Genomic DNA, 15535 nt, shown 5'->3' on the forward strand with positions numbered 1-15535 from the left:
AAACTCTGAGGTCTTTAGTGGATTGTAAGCTCAATATGGCAGCTTCCTCCTCTCTCTCTTTCCCACAAAAAAAGAAATCATTAATACATTATGAGAGATTATGTCCAGGATTAAGAAAGTGATAATTGCACTATATTATGCAATGCTAAACTAAATATAATGTATTCAGTTCTAGATGTCACATTTTAGCAAAGCTATTCAGTTGGAGTATATCTAAAGGTGACTTGTTTAGTATTAGGTCTCCAAAGTATGCCACTTGAAGATCTGATCGGAGAACTAGAGATTCCTATAGAACAAAAGACCTAGAGGAATCAAGCTGTCTTCAAGTTTGTTTGTGTTAAGAAATGTAACATAGGAATGGGATTAGATTTATTCTGCTTGACCCCCAGAGGGCAAAACTAGAAGAATTACAAAAAGAAAAATTTAGGCTTCATGTAAGAAAAAATGTTCTAATAACTCATGCTATTACCAAGTGAAATGGGCTTCACAGGGGGTTCCTCCTAATTTGAAGTCTTCAAGCATAGGGTTGACCTACTCTTTTGGGTGTATTAGTAGAAATGATTCTTACTCTGAAATAAGACTAGAATTGGATCTTTCCAGTTTCTGAAAGTTTAAGTCCTGGCTGAGTGAACACAAAAACGTTCTAATCTCTGGGAATCTGTCAATAATCATTTTTAAAAATATATCACCATTAATGCATTAAATGAATTAAATAATTAAAAAATGATTAAAATAAGGAAAGAGGTATTTTTGGAAATAAAAGCTAAGTCAAAATGACCTCTGTAACATTCAGAAGTCAGCATAAGACTGACCACACCCCCCACATTTCCTAGGTTTGCCTTTCTTTCTGATATATAATTTTAAAAGTGAGGACTAAAGATAAAATCAAGTCTTCATTTTTATGACACCAGAAGCTAGTTTTCACCCATAGTAAGATTAATATGAGTTCAAAGGTAACAACCTATGAATTTTTCCTCAATATTAAATGTTTACTAGAAAGATTAAAAAGAGCATTTAAGGTATGTGCCACAATTATATTCAAAGACTAGGTGACAAAGTACAATCATCAGAATACATATAAAGTCTAACAACCAACATATAGCTGAAGTTTTTATTCTGAGAAGAAAAAAAATATGCGATACTTCCAGATCAAACAATAGTATCTGGGAATAAAAAATTAAATTCTTTTTCACCCACACAACCAAAGATCTGCATGCTAACTGAAGAGAAAAAGCAATGTTCAAAGATCCAGTTTCTCCTTTTAACAAGGAATTGTAGTATTTAGGTTGTATATGCATTGTGTCAAAGTGGAAGAGATGTTTTTGGTTAAACTTCACATTAGGAGAAGATGTTAATCTTTTTTCAAGAGCTATTCATCGTGGATTTTGTCCAAAAATCTTCTTTCAAAAATTTATTAATGCACATAACTATCTGCAGTTGCAGAAAGAGGAACTGAACAGTCCTCGTCAAACAATGAAGGCAACAAATTTACTCTTTTAAACCTGCTTAGACTGCCTAATTGTCTAAACTACAGAATCATCAGATCAATAAGGCCCAAAGGTGATCTGGCACTTTTTAGCCTTTGCTGGAAGATCAAGGTCAAAACTTATTGTCCTTAAGCATTTCTTCATGCTGGCTTTTGTAAATGAGGAATTGCCCCTCTTCTTTCAGTATGGAACTCATTTCGACTGTGATGATTCAATCTGGCTCTGAATGAGGGAGATTTCAAGCACCGGAAGAAGTAATTGAAAAGCATCCTGGACATATGAAGCACTGTTGGATGCCTATTGAGATTAAGATAAAAAGAAAAGGATTGTCACTTCAAAAAAAAAATGTAAGAGTAGTAGATTTTGTTTTGCACCTATTGATTTAACATATATATTAATCCCAACTTTATCAGTGAAATCAGCTTTTTAAAGGAAAACAGTAAGATATTTCAAGAATGTTTTTATTTCTGTGAGATTCCACCAATACAAGTCACAACTCCTCTTATCTGATTATGGCAGTTGTCATGAGTTCAGCAATTGAAAAAAAAAAAAAAAAATTATCACTTGATAGCCAATCTACCAGTAATGAAATGCTTCCCAATTTAGCTATGCTGGAATATGCCCATCTGCTGTTGGGACAAACTTGAAGACCTTTACAACTTGATAGGACCTACCAAGTGCAAAGCATTTGTACTTTTTTACTACAGCCCTTTAAGGGCTCAGGATTACTTCAGTGCAATGAAGAGGTATGAGAGGAAAACTTTAATGGAAGAATATAATAATAAAATAATAATAATATTAATATCATAAAGTACTTTGTGGTGACAAAATGACAATTTAGTATTATAATTTTCACATAGACTTGGAGCTAGAAGGGACTCTAGTTCCATCTCATTTTATAGAGGAGGAAACTAAGGGTTAGAGAGGTTAAGTGGCATGTCCAAAGTCATACTGTAAGAGTTAGAGCCAGTATTTAAAATGACATCCTGTGACTCCAAAGTGATATATTTATTTTCATACGCACTTTCAAATATTTTCATTTCATCCTCATAAGTCTAAGAAGCAGAGATTAGGCAGTATTAATATTGCTTCTACTTTACAGATGAGAAAACTAAGGCTCTGAGAATAAAAGTAAATAGAGATTACCTAAATTTAACCCCACATTTAAGAAATGAAGAATCTAAGACAGGAAGGGAAACAGATGAATCTTTTCTGTAAAATTAGGATTTTCAATTTTTATTTTGATACATTTTAACTGTTATAAGTTAAATAAATGAACCCAAATCTTCTGATTAGTATTGCCAAGTTGTAACTATTTTCTGTTAAGTTCAAAAAAAAAAAAGATTATTATCAAGCAAAATCTTTCCCAATCTGAACTCTTATTTTAAGAAAAATAATTTCTTCCAAATTCTTTTAAATGTTGGTCACAATGATTTACAAGCTATAGTTTCAACAAACAGAATATAAACCTTCTTGATATTTTGAGGCAATGTAATCCCAGATATTTTGTTGTTTTAATTTCCTGAAGAATAGCATTTCCCAAAGAAATACATCCACAGAATAATTCAAAGCCTGAAATAAATTGACAGAATCCATAAATGTAGAATTCTAAAGTCAAGACCATGGACTACTTGAGGGAATAATAGGGAAATGTGAAGAACAGTGCATTAGCCAAGGACAAAATTATGAAAGAGCCAATGTTTGTCTCAAAGTGGTCACAGTTATAGCATTTTTCTCTTCTTGAACTCCCCTCTCATCTTATTTAAGAAAATCAAAATGTGGATGAAAGGACAGAAGCATGGTAGAAAATCTGGGGTAGGGAGTTTATTTGTATTGTTCTTAGTAGAGAACAATAGCAAGAATAGGAAAAATCTTCTCTAGACTGTATCTTTCTCCCATAGACATCAGTCCCTATTGGGCAAGGGAGAGGAGATAGATCTGTGTGTGGCAATATCCCACTGGGTCAATATTGATGAAAGTCACTCTTCCTCTAAATTTAGTGGAAGGAATAATCCTAAATGGCTAGCAATACTTTATCAAGTAACACTGAGGATCTAAATAGGATTCCATGTAGCATAGAATATATCTAAGAATTCTGAAGAACAGAGTTCTAGAATGTAACCGAGATACAGTCTTTAAAAAACAAAGTTTTTTTTGTTTTTTGACAGGAAAAATTTTGGGGGGAAAAGCCTTTTAATACTACTCTATGTGTGATTTTCATCCCCATTAATGTTTACCAGCTGACTTCTACCAAGTGTTTCAGTACTAAAATTATCCATGAAAAGCTACCAGAGTAGCTCAATGATATCTTCTCCAATATATATATATGTTTTACATCACACCTCCAGCTTTCCGCTTTTAATTAATATATGGAATATAAGCAATAGATAGATACATAGACAAGCAATATAAAAATAGCTAGATGAGTGAATGAAAGTTATCTATAAATACACCAAAATTACTATCTTAAATATGAAAAAAAGCCCCTAATGAAAGAATCAGAAACTTATTTTAAAGCATAAGATTTAGAACTAGGGATTAATAAAAATAAAAAAAAATAAAAACTAACCTCTAGAAACACGCCAGTTATTAGTGGATTAAGCACATCTGCTTTTTCTTTTACCTGGAAAAAAAGTAAGAAAAATTAATTTTCATAGCACTTACATAAATAATTAAAATAGTAATGACAGCTCCTTTTTTCATACTTTTTTTATAGTTTATAAAGTACTTTTTCTCAAAAAAAAAAAAAAAAAAAAAACTCTGTAAGACAGGTAGTATAAATCCCATTATTGCCATTTTTACAGAGGAAAGAAAGTTCAGAGAATGAAAGTGACTTGTCAGTGGTTAAAAAGGAAGCTGATAAATGATAAAATTGGGATTCAAATTATGGTCTTCTGACTCCAAAACTACTACATTTCCTAAAATACTTCAGTGTCTCTAAAGAATGTAAATGGAAACATAAAATATTGAAGAATACATTCAGTAACTTTTCAGATGGGCTAATTTGGAAAATTTTAGGAAGAAAATGCTACAATCTAATTTGGTAATAAGAAAATATTACAGTTGAGTTCATTATGAGGAAATGATATATGCTGAGCACGATTAACACATCTAGGAACAATAGAAGGATACTCTGGAACATAAAATATAGAATGTTGGAGCTGAAAGAGACCTTTGAACAAAGAATTTTTTTTTTCTCTCCCTTCCCTCTGTCCCCATACAGTTGAAAAATAAAGAAAAACAAAACCCTTAAAACAAATATGTGTAGTTAAGCAAAATAAATTCTCACACTGTGGCCATGTCCAAAAATACAGAGCACAGAATGTTAAAGTGAGAAGGGTCCTTAAAACTTAGGATATGTAATATAGGAAACATAGAACATTAAAGAGGCCAATACTTTAAAGATTTAGCTAAATTCTGTCATTTTCTACAGTAAGAATCTGAGACTCAAAGGAATAAGCACACAAATATCTTTTGTAAAGTTAAGATTTTTAATTTTTACTTTCACAATTTGCACTGTAATTACATCACTTTCACTGGCTATTGACACTAGAAACGAATCATATACTAAGAATAAGGAGGACTTAAAAAAAAATAAAATAAAAAATACAAGTCAGAGCCTGATCCAAGAATGCAGAGTGAGAGAATTAAAGAAAGTCAATTCCTTACAAACTTCATCAAAAATAACAGAAACACCAAAATAAAAAATGAAAAAGACAAAACTAAAAAACACACATCAGAAAATAAAAATATAGTCAAAATTTAAATGAACCAAGTAAATGATACAATTTTAAAATAGTACAGGAAAATCAAATTAAATCAAATACAAGAAACAAAAGAAATGGCAAATGAAATTAGAAAAGATATTCCGAGAGATGTTCTCAGATAAATGTTGTATTCAAAGGAATTGAAGAAGAACTGAAAATGTAAAAGAAACAAAAACAAACCATAAGACAAAGGAAGAATTTGAAGAACAGCAGAAAGGAAAATCTGAAAATTAAAGATAAACAAACAAACAAAAAAAAAGTATGAAATTAATGACAAATAAAAACCTTAAAATATTCAAAGAAAAAATAACTGACATACTAGAAATGGAAAAAATGCAAGGATCAAAGATCTTTCGCAATTTTATATTTTAGTTTTATTCAACAAAATATACTGTGTACTTCAAATATATAGCAAAGATAGCAAAAAGAATTATAAAAAACAAACATTCCAATTCAATGAAATGAAGCAATTCTTACCCCAACAGCTGTCAAGCATGTGGCAAACTCTTTAGACATTGAAGACAATTCTTTACACAATAAAATTGTCATTCTGAAGAAATAAAAAAGAAAAATCAAATGTTTCTTTTCTATATTTATAAAGGATACATTTTAAAACCTCAAAAACAAAACAAAGCATCTCCATTTGTGTCAAATATGAGTGATAAAAGCTTGTAAAGGAAATATAAGTTTCTAGGTCAGGAATCAAATATATAAGTAATTTCAGATTTTTTTTTCAAGACTAAGACTAAGTCTCTCTATCTTGCCCAGGTTGGATATATTCCCCAGTCCAATCCCAACTATTGACCATCAGGAGAAGTTTAACTGGCTTCATTTCCAACCTGGGAAGATCACCATTCTTTAAGCAATCCAGTGACCCCCACTCTAGGGAATGTCTGGTGCCAGACTTAATGTGACAATAGTGTCACAGCAGCTCAGAAACCCCAGTTCAAACAATCCATCAACCTCACTCTTCTCAGTAATGGGGATTAAAGGCATGTCCAGCTCAGAAATGTATTTCCAATGGATGGACTCGATAACCAGTACACATATCAAAATAAATTTAATAAATATATATTAAAGTAACTATCACATGCATTAAAAGTTTAGGACACATGATTATCAATGAGTTTCTCCCTGATACACAATATTTCTATTCTATCTACACAAACTTCCTATCTCATTTTCTTTTCTTCTGGCGTCCAACTTCACTGAGAACACTAAAGTCATCTAACGCAAATGTCTCTATTCCTTAAATGTCAATATATATTCATTCTATGAGTGTAAACTGTGGGCACTGTTTTTTTTTGTTTTGTTTTGTTTTGTTTCTCTTCCCAGATTATTTTTACCTTCCAAATACAATCCTTCCTTTGCAACAACAACAACAACAAAATTTGGTTCTGCACATATATATTGTACCTAGGATATACTATAAGATATTTAATATGTATGGGAATGCCTGCCATCTAGGGGAGGGGGTAGAGAGAAGGAGGGGAAAAACTCGGAACAGAAGGGAGTACAAGGGATAATGTTGTAAAAAAAAAAAAAAAAAAAAAAATTACCTAAAAAAAAAATTTTATATATATCATAAAAAAAGAGAAAAAGGATTCAGGCCAATTACAACAGAAGTGATGGAGAGAGACATCTGAATTCAAAAAGAGATTATGGGGACTGAATGTGGATCACAACATAGTATTGTTGTTTGCTTGGCTTTTTTTTTTCTCATTTGTTTTCTTTTTTGATCTGATTTTTATTGTATAGCATGATAAATGTGGAAATATGTATAGAAGAATTGCACATATTTAACCTATATGGGATTACCTGCCTTCTGAGGGAGGGAGTGGAGAGAAGAGAAGAAGAAAAATTTGGAATACAAGGTTGCAAGAGTGAATGTTGAAAACTATCTTTGCATATCTTTTGAAAATAAGATTTAAAAAAAAAAAAAAAAGCATTAATTCATGATATTAAAAACATTTCCTCATTGTTGGAAAAGAAAAACTGAATACCTCTACCTAAACCCTTGATTCCATTCTTTCATGCCTACACCAAGTTTTGCCATTCAGTGTTAAGCTTCTTTAAAAAGTTGTTTATACCCAATGCCTCTACTTTCTCCATGAAGATAATTTTCAAATCTCCAGATCTGACTTCTCTTCTAACTTCTAAATCCACAATCTCCAGCTAGTAATGTATGTGACTGGCCTAACACTCAAATAATCTTCTAAAACCAATTTTCTTTTCCCCTCTAAATGTGTGCTCCTTTTAATGATTTTACCAGTTCTATCCCTGATACTTTTTCATCCAAATTCTAATATTCAAAATCATAAGGTTATTTTTGACTCTTTGTAAGAGGGTTTCTAGCCTCAAACCCCTCCTATCCAAACCACTAAAAAAAAAAAAAAAAATCTTTCTTATACATAGATCTGGTGCTATCATTCTACTAAAAAAAAATAAGTTTTTAATGGTTACTATTGCCTGGTGAGCTCAAATTTCTTTTCTTGCAAGAAAAGAAGGCTCACTGAAATTTGACACCACCACCTTTTCAGGTTTATTTTATATTATTTTTCTTCATACACTATGCTCCAGACAAACTAAACTACTTTTCCATTACAACCCTCAATTTGGCCTATACTCTCACATCTTCAAGTTGTATCCTGTACAACTCTTTTCCTAACATCACAGATTCAAGCTGCAATCGATCAAATCATTTATTAGTTCCAACTTTGTCATGAAAACTATTGGGTGGTAACAATACAAAGACAAAATAAAGTAGTCCCTGCCCTCACAGAGTTTACATTCTACTTAAGAATAGTATGCAAACAGATAGGTAATATATAAAGAACAAATACAAAATAACTTCATTAGAGGGATTAGGGGAATACTAACAACAGAGGGGATCAAGAAAGAATTTCTATAGTATTTTAGCACCTGGACTGTGATTTGAAGGACGCTAGAAATTGTCCAAGGCAGAGAAAAAGGAAAAAGAACATGATCGATATGAAGAACAGCCTGTAAAAAGGAACTGAGGCAGGAGATGAAATATCATGTATATAATTAATTCAGTACTACAAGAGGCCAGTAATACTATAATATTAAAAACAATCTATGACTTTATTAATGCTGGTACTCCCTCCACTGATATAGATCCCACCTACTAGGGAAGATAAGTGTTAAAAAAATGTATCACTTGAAAGCCCACTACTGTAATTCTGTCCACCATTGTAATTCTGGACTCCTCTACACCTAATCAATTAGACCAGTATTTGATTCATCAATGAACCCATATAAAACTAGCTTCCTAGAACATGCCAGATTTTGCAATTTCCTGACACAGCAGTTAGTACTGCTATTGTTTGTCCTTTGATCTAGAAGTGGATCATGATATCAGGAAGTAGATAGTATGATTTGCAAGTGAATTAGATTTAAGTGAGGAAGGGCAATATAAATATAAAATTACGAACCACTCCTCCAAAACCATCAGTGGCAAGATAGAAATCAGGATGACTGGAGATGGACCTGAATGAAGTGGGAGACTTTGGCCTTTTTAAGCTAAGATCTTTTCCAGGTCCCAGTTTGCCTGAATTTCCATTCAGTGATAAAGACTAGGTAAAAATGAGGCACAGAATGACCTCTTTTACCTAGTCAAAAAATAAAACAAAATCATCTGAGAAAGGAAGACTGAATTTCAGGGTTTCTGATCAAAATTGTTATTTGCACTCTGAGCTATCAGAGCAAAACAATGACTAAGTGAGGCTTAAGCTGGATCTATTGTTGGCCCAATGAGAGCTAAAGTGATCTAAGTTTAAAGTATGGTTCATAAAAAAGAAATCTAACCATTAAATATATCCAAGATATGTTGCTAGGTTTCAGCAATCAAAATTTACCTTCCTTTACACCCATAGATAGGGCAAGGTAAGGTTAGAATAAAGAAAGAAGGAAAGAAGGAGGGAGGAAGGGAGGAAGAGAGGAAGAAAGGGAGGGAGGAAAAAAGGAAGAAATGAGGAAGGAGGAAGAAAAGAAAGAGGGAGAGAGGGAGGGAAAAAACACAGAGGGGAGAAGTTGCACTGCCCACCAATTGACCAGTTGGGTCTCCAGTGTGACAGTTACCCACAAGTTGTTGTTTGTCCTTCATTCTCTCTCTTTTTTTTTTCTTTTGCCAAGGCAATTGGGATTAAGTGACTTGCCCAAGGTCACACAGCTAGGAAGTGTTAAGTGTCTAAGGCCAAATTTTACCATGGGTCTTCCTGACTTCAGGGCTGGTGCTCTACCCACTATGCCACTTAGCTGCCCCGTCCTTCATTCTCAAAGAGAACCATGACATCAAGAAGGTGATGTCATGACTTGCAAATGAACTGGATTTAAGGGTAAGATGGCTATGCAAAATCACCAGTCTCACTTTCTCCTCTGGAGCAGAATCCAATGGCAAGATATAGATAAGAATGACTGAGGATGGCCCCCTTCACATTATGATGAATCATATTAAAAGAGTCCCCTGATGGAGGATGACAGTAGTACAATGACATATTTAGGAAATAGCTCAATAAATCCCTGAAAATTTTCATAATTATTTTTAGCAACTAGACATTTGATTTTGTGCTTAAATAAATCATACTTTTACATAGCCTTATTTCTTAAAATTTGGGTTTTTATTGTATTTTTGTGTATATTTTTGTGCATACTTTGTAAAGATAATTACACTCATTGTCAGAATATTATCTTCAGTAAGTCAGACTTTGACACCTAAATAATCACAGATCTTCATTTGTCCTTTCCTTTTGGAACAACTCTTATCTTGGATTGTGGCTTCATACAAAGAAACAGATTCATCTATTAAGTAAGTTCCAAAGTAAGCTAATTCAAATAATCAGAGTAGGTGTGAGCAGAGTAGACAAAGTTTTCAAGCTGTGGGAAGGAGCTAAGGAAGGACTAATGACTGATAGTGAGTCACACTTGAAAACAGCCTTGATTTTACAAAGAATATTCATTATACTTACTGGGAAAGGGTTTTGCTTCTTTTTAAAGCAGTTATCTCTTGTTTTTGACCATGTAGAATCAATGCTGCTGTTTTATGAAACATTTCAATGGAGTAGGCTGTGAGTTCCGCCAGACTTTGGATGGCAAATGCATGAATATCCTGGAAGACAGAGAAAACCATTTATTTTCCATAAACTAGTAATTTTTCTCTAAGAAACATTATCCATATTTTCACTCTATAGAACAATTTGATATCCAGCATCTTGAAACATATTAGACAACTGAATCAGACAGTGAACAATTAGACAAGATGATCACAGTATATAGAATGTCAGAGCAGGAAAGGATATCAAAATGTAAAATATAAGAGGTAGGAAAAATGAGGGGATTAACTTATTTTAACACCTTTATTTCACAGCAAATAACACTTACCCAAAGCCACATAGCTTAGTAAACAAAGATCTAATGCTCTCAGCAATTTAAATCACTATTTCTAAGTACAATGCTGAATACAGTACTTATATTTCTAACATATACTAAAAGGATTCTTTTCTGCCTTATTATTTACCTCTATTGTTTTTTTATCTTCTTTCTCTGAATTCTCCAGTTCTACCTGCTTTCTTTCTTCTTCTTCCTCTGTTAAAGGTTTGGAGCTCGACATCCTGATCCACTCATGAACAGTATTTCTTGCCTACATATGTATTTAAAAACAGACAAAAAAAAAAAAAAAATGCTCATCAAACCAACAAGACTTTGATTAGGGTTATTCTGCCCTAGTAACAGAACAAACTGATACCATAAAACAAAGGAATTGGACTCAATGATCTCTGATGTTTCTCGTTCAGTTCTAAATAACTATATAAAACCACAAAGAAAGTTTTCACCATATCTGTAGTTACAGAAAATGTTTTTCATAGGCACTATGGGTTGACAGAAAGCCAGTACTTTACAATAAAAATACTGTCAACTTTCTCTTAATGCCACCCAGTGGCTTAGCATGGTATTGCTTGTTATTGCCTATTAATAAGAACAGGAGAAATCCCTTCTAGAATCTAAAATTGTAATTACCTTACATATTTTTCTTGACTGAATCCCTCATTTTTCAAATAAAGATAAAAAGGCCCAGAAATGTGAAGTGACTTGCAAAAAGTCACAGAAAGTAAGAAGCAAGGTCTTGACTTTTCAATTACAGTTTTGGGGACTGTCTAATGTAATATATAATAATATATATGTCCTCTTGTATAAATTATACTTAAGTACATTTAGTACTAGATGTAGGGATAAGAAATGAACCTGTGATTTCATTAAGATAGGAAGGCTTCCAGTTTAGAAGCTCTCTCCACCTGAAAAAGTCAACAAGAATTTTTATCAGTCAATCAACAAGCATTTTTTGAATATTGTCCCTGGGCTGAGTATTGTGCCAAGCACTGGGGATACAAAAAAGGGCAAAATACAGGCTCTTATCCTCAAAAAGAATAAATGCTAGCGAAAAAGACAACACATAAATAACTTCATACATAAAAGATACTTATGAAGTAAATCAAGGTAGTCTAAAAAGGAGGGCATTAGCAGTTGAGGGTACTGGCAAGGATTCCTACAGAAAACAGGATATGTGCTGAGTCTTGAAAGAAGCTAAGAAAGAGACAGGGAAAAGAATTCCAGGCCTAAATTATAACCAGTCCAAAAGCATAGAGACAGAAGATGAAGTGTAGTACCTGAGTAACTGTAAATAGGTTTGTGTAGCTATATGTACAGTGTAAGAAGGGGATTAATATTTAAGAGTTTTAAATGCCAAACAGAAGAGTTTACATTTGATCCTAGAAATAAGAGAGAACTACTGGACCTCCCTAAGCAAGGGATCAGAAAGGGGATCATATACCTTTATGCTTTAGAAAAATGTTGGCAGCTGAGCAAAGGATGGAATGGAGTGGGGAGAAAGGAGGCAGAAAGAAGTTAGAAGGCTACTGAAATAGCCCAGGCAATAGGTGATAAGGATTGGAAATTAATACTAATAATATTTATATATCAACTTAAGATTAACATAGCACATTACATATATAACCTCAATTATTCTTACAACAACCCTGTGAGTTGGGTGATGGTAGGTGGTGATGGTGGTAATAGTAGTAGTAATAGTAGTAACAGTAGCATTCCTATTTTACATATGAAGAAACTAATGCTGAGAAAGGGTAAGTGATTTGCCCAATATCATACAGCAAGTACGTATCTAAAGCAGGATTTGAACTCAAGTGTGCTGCCTTCAAGACTTGTTCTCTATGCATTACTTCACACTACTTCTATTGCAATAATACTTGACATTTGCATAATGTTCTACACTTTTTTTTTTCTTTTGAGACTGGGTCTCCCTATCTCATTCAGGATGGAAATGTAAGAGCCACTCACAGATCTAGTGATTGACAAAAAAGTCTGTACTGGCTTTGTTTTGGACCTTAGGCTGATTTTCCTTCCTGTGAAACCTGATGGCTCACTATTACTGTTGTTGGATTTAAGGAGACCCTTCTGGGCTTTAGCTCATTCCAGCTCAGAACTCCAGAGCTCAAATAATCTATCAGCCTCAGCCTTCCCTGGAGCAGCAATCACAAGTGTGTACTACTATACCCAGACATCTATACTTTTCTTTCATACATATTATCTCATTCGACCCTAACATCACTGAGACAAAGAAGGCATAATTTTATTTTTTAGCTGAGAAAACAATCTCAGAGAAGCTAAGAAATCAGCTCAATATTACAGAACAGGAATTATCATTCTCATTTATAGATAAGAAATGAGTTTCATAGAGGAAAGAAATCTACCAGAAGTCATAGAATTTATGTGAATATTCAGTAATACTGCTTGTAAATAACAGAACAAGGACACAAACCCAAGTTTCCCTAAAAATGTTGCTTCCCAGTCCAGTGCCCTTTCCACTGTTCCATGCTCTTTATTTTTTTTAGACAATGTACTGTTCTATAATCTTTTCAAGATCCTTTCTCTAGGCAGAAACTATACCAAATACCAAGTTTTAATACTGAGTCATGAGCAATTTGCTGAAAGCAGCTCCTACTATGTATAGGAGAAGGTAGCTCAAGAATTGGATGCTTAGATTGCTAGCTATATTTTAATTTTAACTTTTTTCGGAGGGTTTTGCAATTTTACTTTAAATACATATCCTTTTTTTTTTTTTTTTTTTTTTTTTTTTGCTGAGACAATTGGGATTAAGTGACTTGCTTAGGGGATTTTTACTTTAAATACATATCCTTTTTTTTTTTTTTTTTTTTTTTTTTTTTTCTGAGACAATTGGGATTAAGTGACACAGCTAGGAAGTGTTAAGTGTCTGAGGCCACATTTGAACTCAGGTCCTCTTGATTTCTGGGCTGATGCTCTCTCCACTGCGCCACCTAGCTGCCCCTAAATAAATATCCTTTTGCATTAAAATAATAATATTAGACTGCCAGAGAGTTTGTGTGAATAAAGAGCTGGCTTTGGAAGCAGGAATACTTATCTCTGACATATACTAGATACACAACCTCGGGCAAATCATGTAACCTCATAGTGTTCTAAGTAATTCTCTTAAGTCTGTAGTTGCAGAGAAAAGGCCAACCTGAATTGGTAAAGAATTTTCTCATCTGAGAATTGCCTATACCAATGAAATGACTAACTCCCTAACCTTGGACTAATTATTTTACAAGTTTGTGATGAAGAAAGCATTACATAAAAGTAACAAAAGTAATAATAAGGATAATAACCAATATTTATTAAGTGCCTACCATATGTAGTGAATGGTGCTAGCCAGTGGGAGAATTAAAAAGAAAAATCTATTAGAGAGGAAACCAAAGATTAATCCTTAATCTTTGTGATATGTCTATCAGGAAGTTAGAATCATCTATCCAAAATCTTATATGTCTATCCTATTCATAATTAGAAAAAGAAATAGCCAAGATGAAATAACTCACATTAGTCAGTTTGTCAGGTCTGGTGGAAACATGCAGCTGGGAAAACAGCTCTGTTATTTCTGTAGTGAAATCTTCATCTTCTGAAAGACAATCAATGACAAGACAAAACATTATAGACAGACCAATAAGACATGTCAGCAACAAGTATCACATAGCATGCCCAGGTTATGCAGAATATATGAAGCCCAGAGGGTATTATGCATCCGTTAGTCCTATCAATGGAAAACATATGCTCTCCCAAAGCTCACAGTCTCTAATAAGTGATCAGGACCAGCACAAAGAACCACATCAAAATGTACATTACAGGAATGCAAACAGAAAAGTCACCTGTAATATATGCTCGGTTCCTCTCTGTCCATCCAAAAGCTAATTATCTTTCAAAATCCTTCTCATATCTCTTTTAGCATTGACAATCTAACCCAATATTTCCCAGACTAATTTGGCCAACAGGACTCTTTAAGATTTGAAATAATATTAGAAAAACCTATAAAAGCTGATTCAGGGATATAAAAAACTTCTAGGATAAAGTGAAATTTTGGAGCAAAATAAAGGAAATTAAAAGAAGCAATGTGGTGCAATGAAAGAATGCTAGCTTTCAAATTAAGAAGAACTAGATTCAAATCTCAAATCTGCTACTTGTAAGCTGAAAGACTTTGTACCTCAGTCTCTGAATCTATAAATGCACTAGATAACTTGCAAAGTACCTTCTAGCTCTAATGTATGATGTACATAATCTAAGTCCAGGGCTGCATTCAGAATGACACTGCATTCATTGCTTTCCTTGATATCAAAGATTGGGGAACAGGATTGAGGATGCTAATGAAAGCTAAAGCCTATAAGAAGCAATGAATATAGCTCTATAGTCACAATGGCCCCAATGCTATTTGTCTACTCCACACAGATGATAAGGGCTTTGTAGGGGAGAGGTCCATAAACATCAAAGTAGCATAATCAATTGAAGTTTATCCCAAAATTCCCAGATCTACCATTTCAAAGTCCTGATTGCTAGTAAACAGGTAAAGGATTTAATTAGACATACAAATCCTGCACATCTGTTAAGAAAATTCCTTTGAGCACTTTAAGCAGTATTTAAAGATTATAGTTTCTGATTACTTATGCAAGGGCAGATGTCACTAGATGGAACAAATATTGTTAGTGGCATCCTGTACCAATAACTCAAGCAAAGTTTTTTAAAAAATAAAACAAAACCCCACAACTGAGGATTACCACAGCGTGTTTAATATTAATGGGGTTATCATTCAGCGATTTGGATAACTCAAATTATATTTAGATATACACTCTATAATCATTTAAAAGTGAAATTAGCTTCATTAGTTCTTACAAGCTGCCTCAATAA

General features: G+C 33.3%; 1 protein-coding gene across 2 annotated transcripts in view; it reads right to left on the reverse strand.

Moving 5' to 3' along the window:
* Positions 1 to 1097: 1097 nt before the first annotated feature.
* The window catches only part of FAM114A2 (family with sequence similarity 114 member A2), a 33787-nt gene continuing 19349 nt past the window's right edge, over positions 1098 to 15535 (reverse strand). For both annotated transcript variants that reach the window (XM_074291867.1, XM_074291868.1), the window contains exons 9-14: positions 14179 to 14258; positions 10791 to 10913; positions 10243 to 10382; positions 5732 to 5804; positions 4057 to 4110; positions 1098 to 1784 (exon numbers count right to left, since the gene is read on the reverse strand). In XM_074291867.1, coding sequence (XP_074147968.1) covers positions 1680 to 1784; positions 4057 to 4110; positions 5732 to 5804; positions 10243 to 10382; positions 10791 to 10913; positions 14179 to 14258 — 575 coding nt within the window. In that variant the 3' untranslated portion in view covers positions 1098 to 1679. The remainder of the gene's footprint in view (positions 1785 to 4056; positions 4111 to 5731; positions 5805 to 10242; positions 10383 to 10790; positions 10914 to 14178; positions 14259 to 15535) is intronic.

This window comes from Sminthopsis crassicaudata, chromosome 2, assembly GCF_048593235.1.
Source record: "Sminthopsis crassicaudata isolate SCR6 chromosome 2, ASM4859323v1, whole genome shotgun sequence".
NCBI lineage: Eukaryota > Metazoa > Chordata > Mammalia > Dasyuromorphia > Dasyuridae > Sminthopsis > Sminthopsis crassicaudata.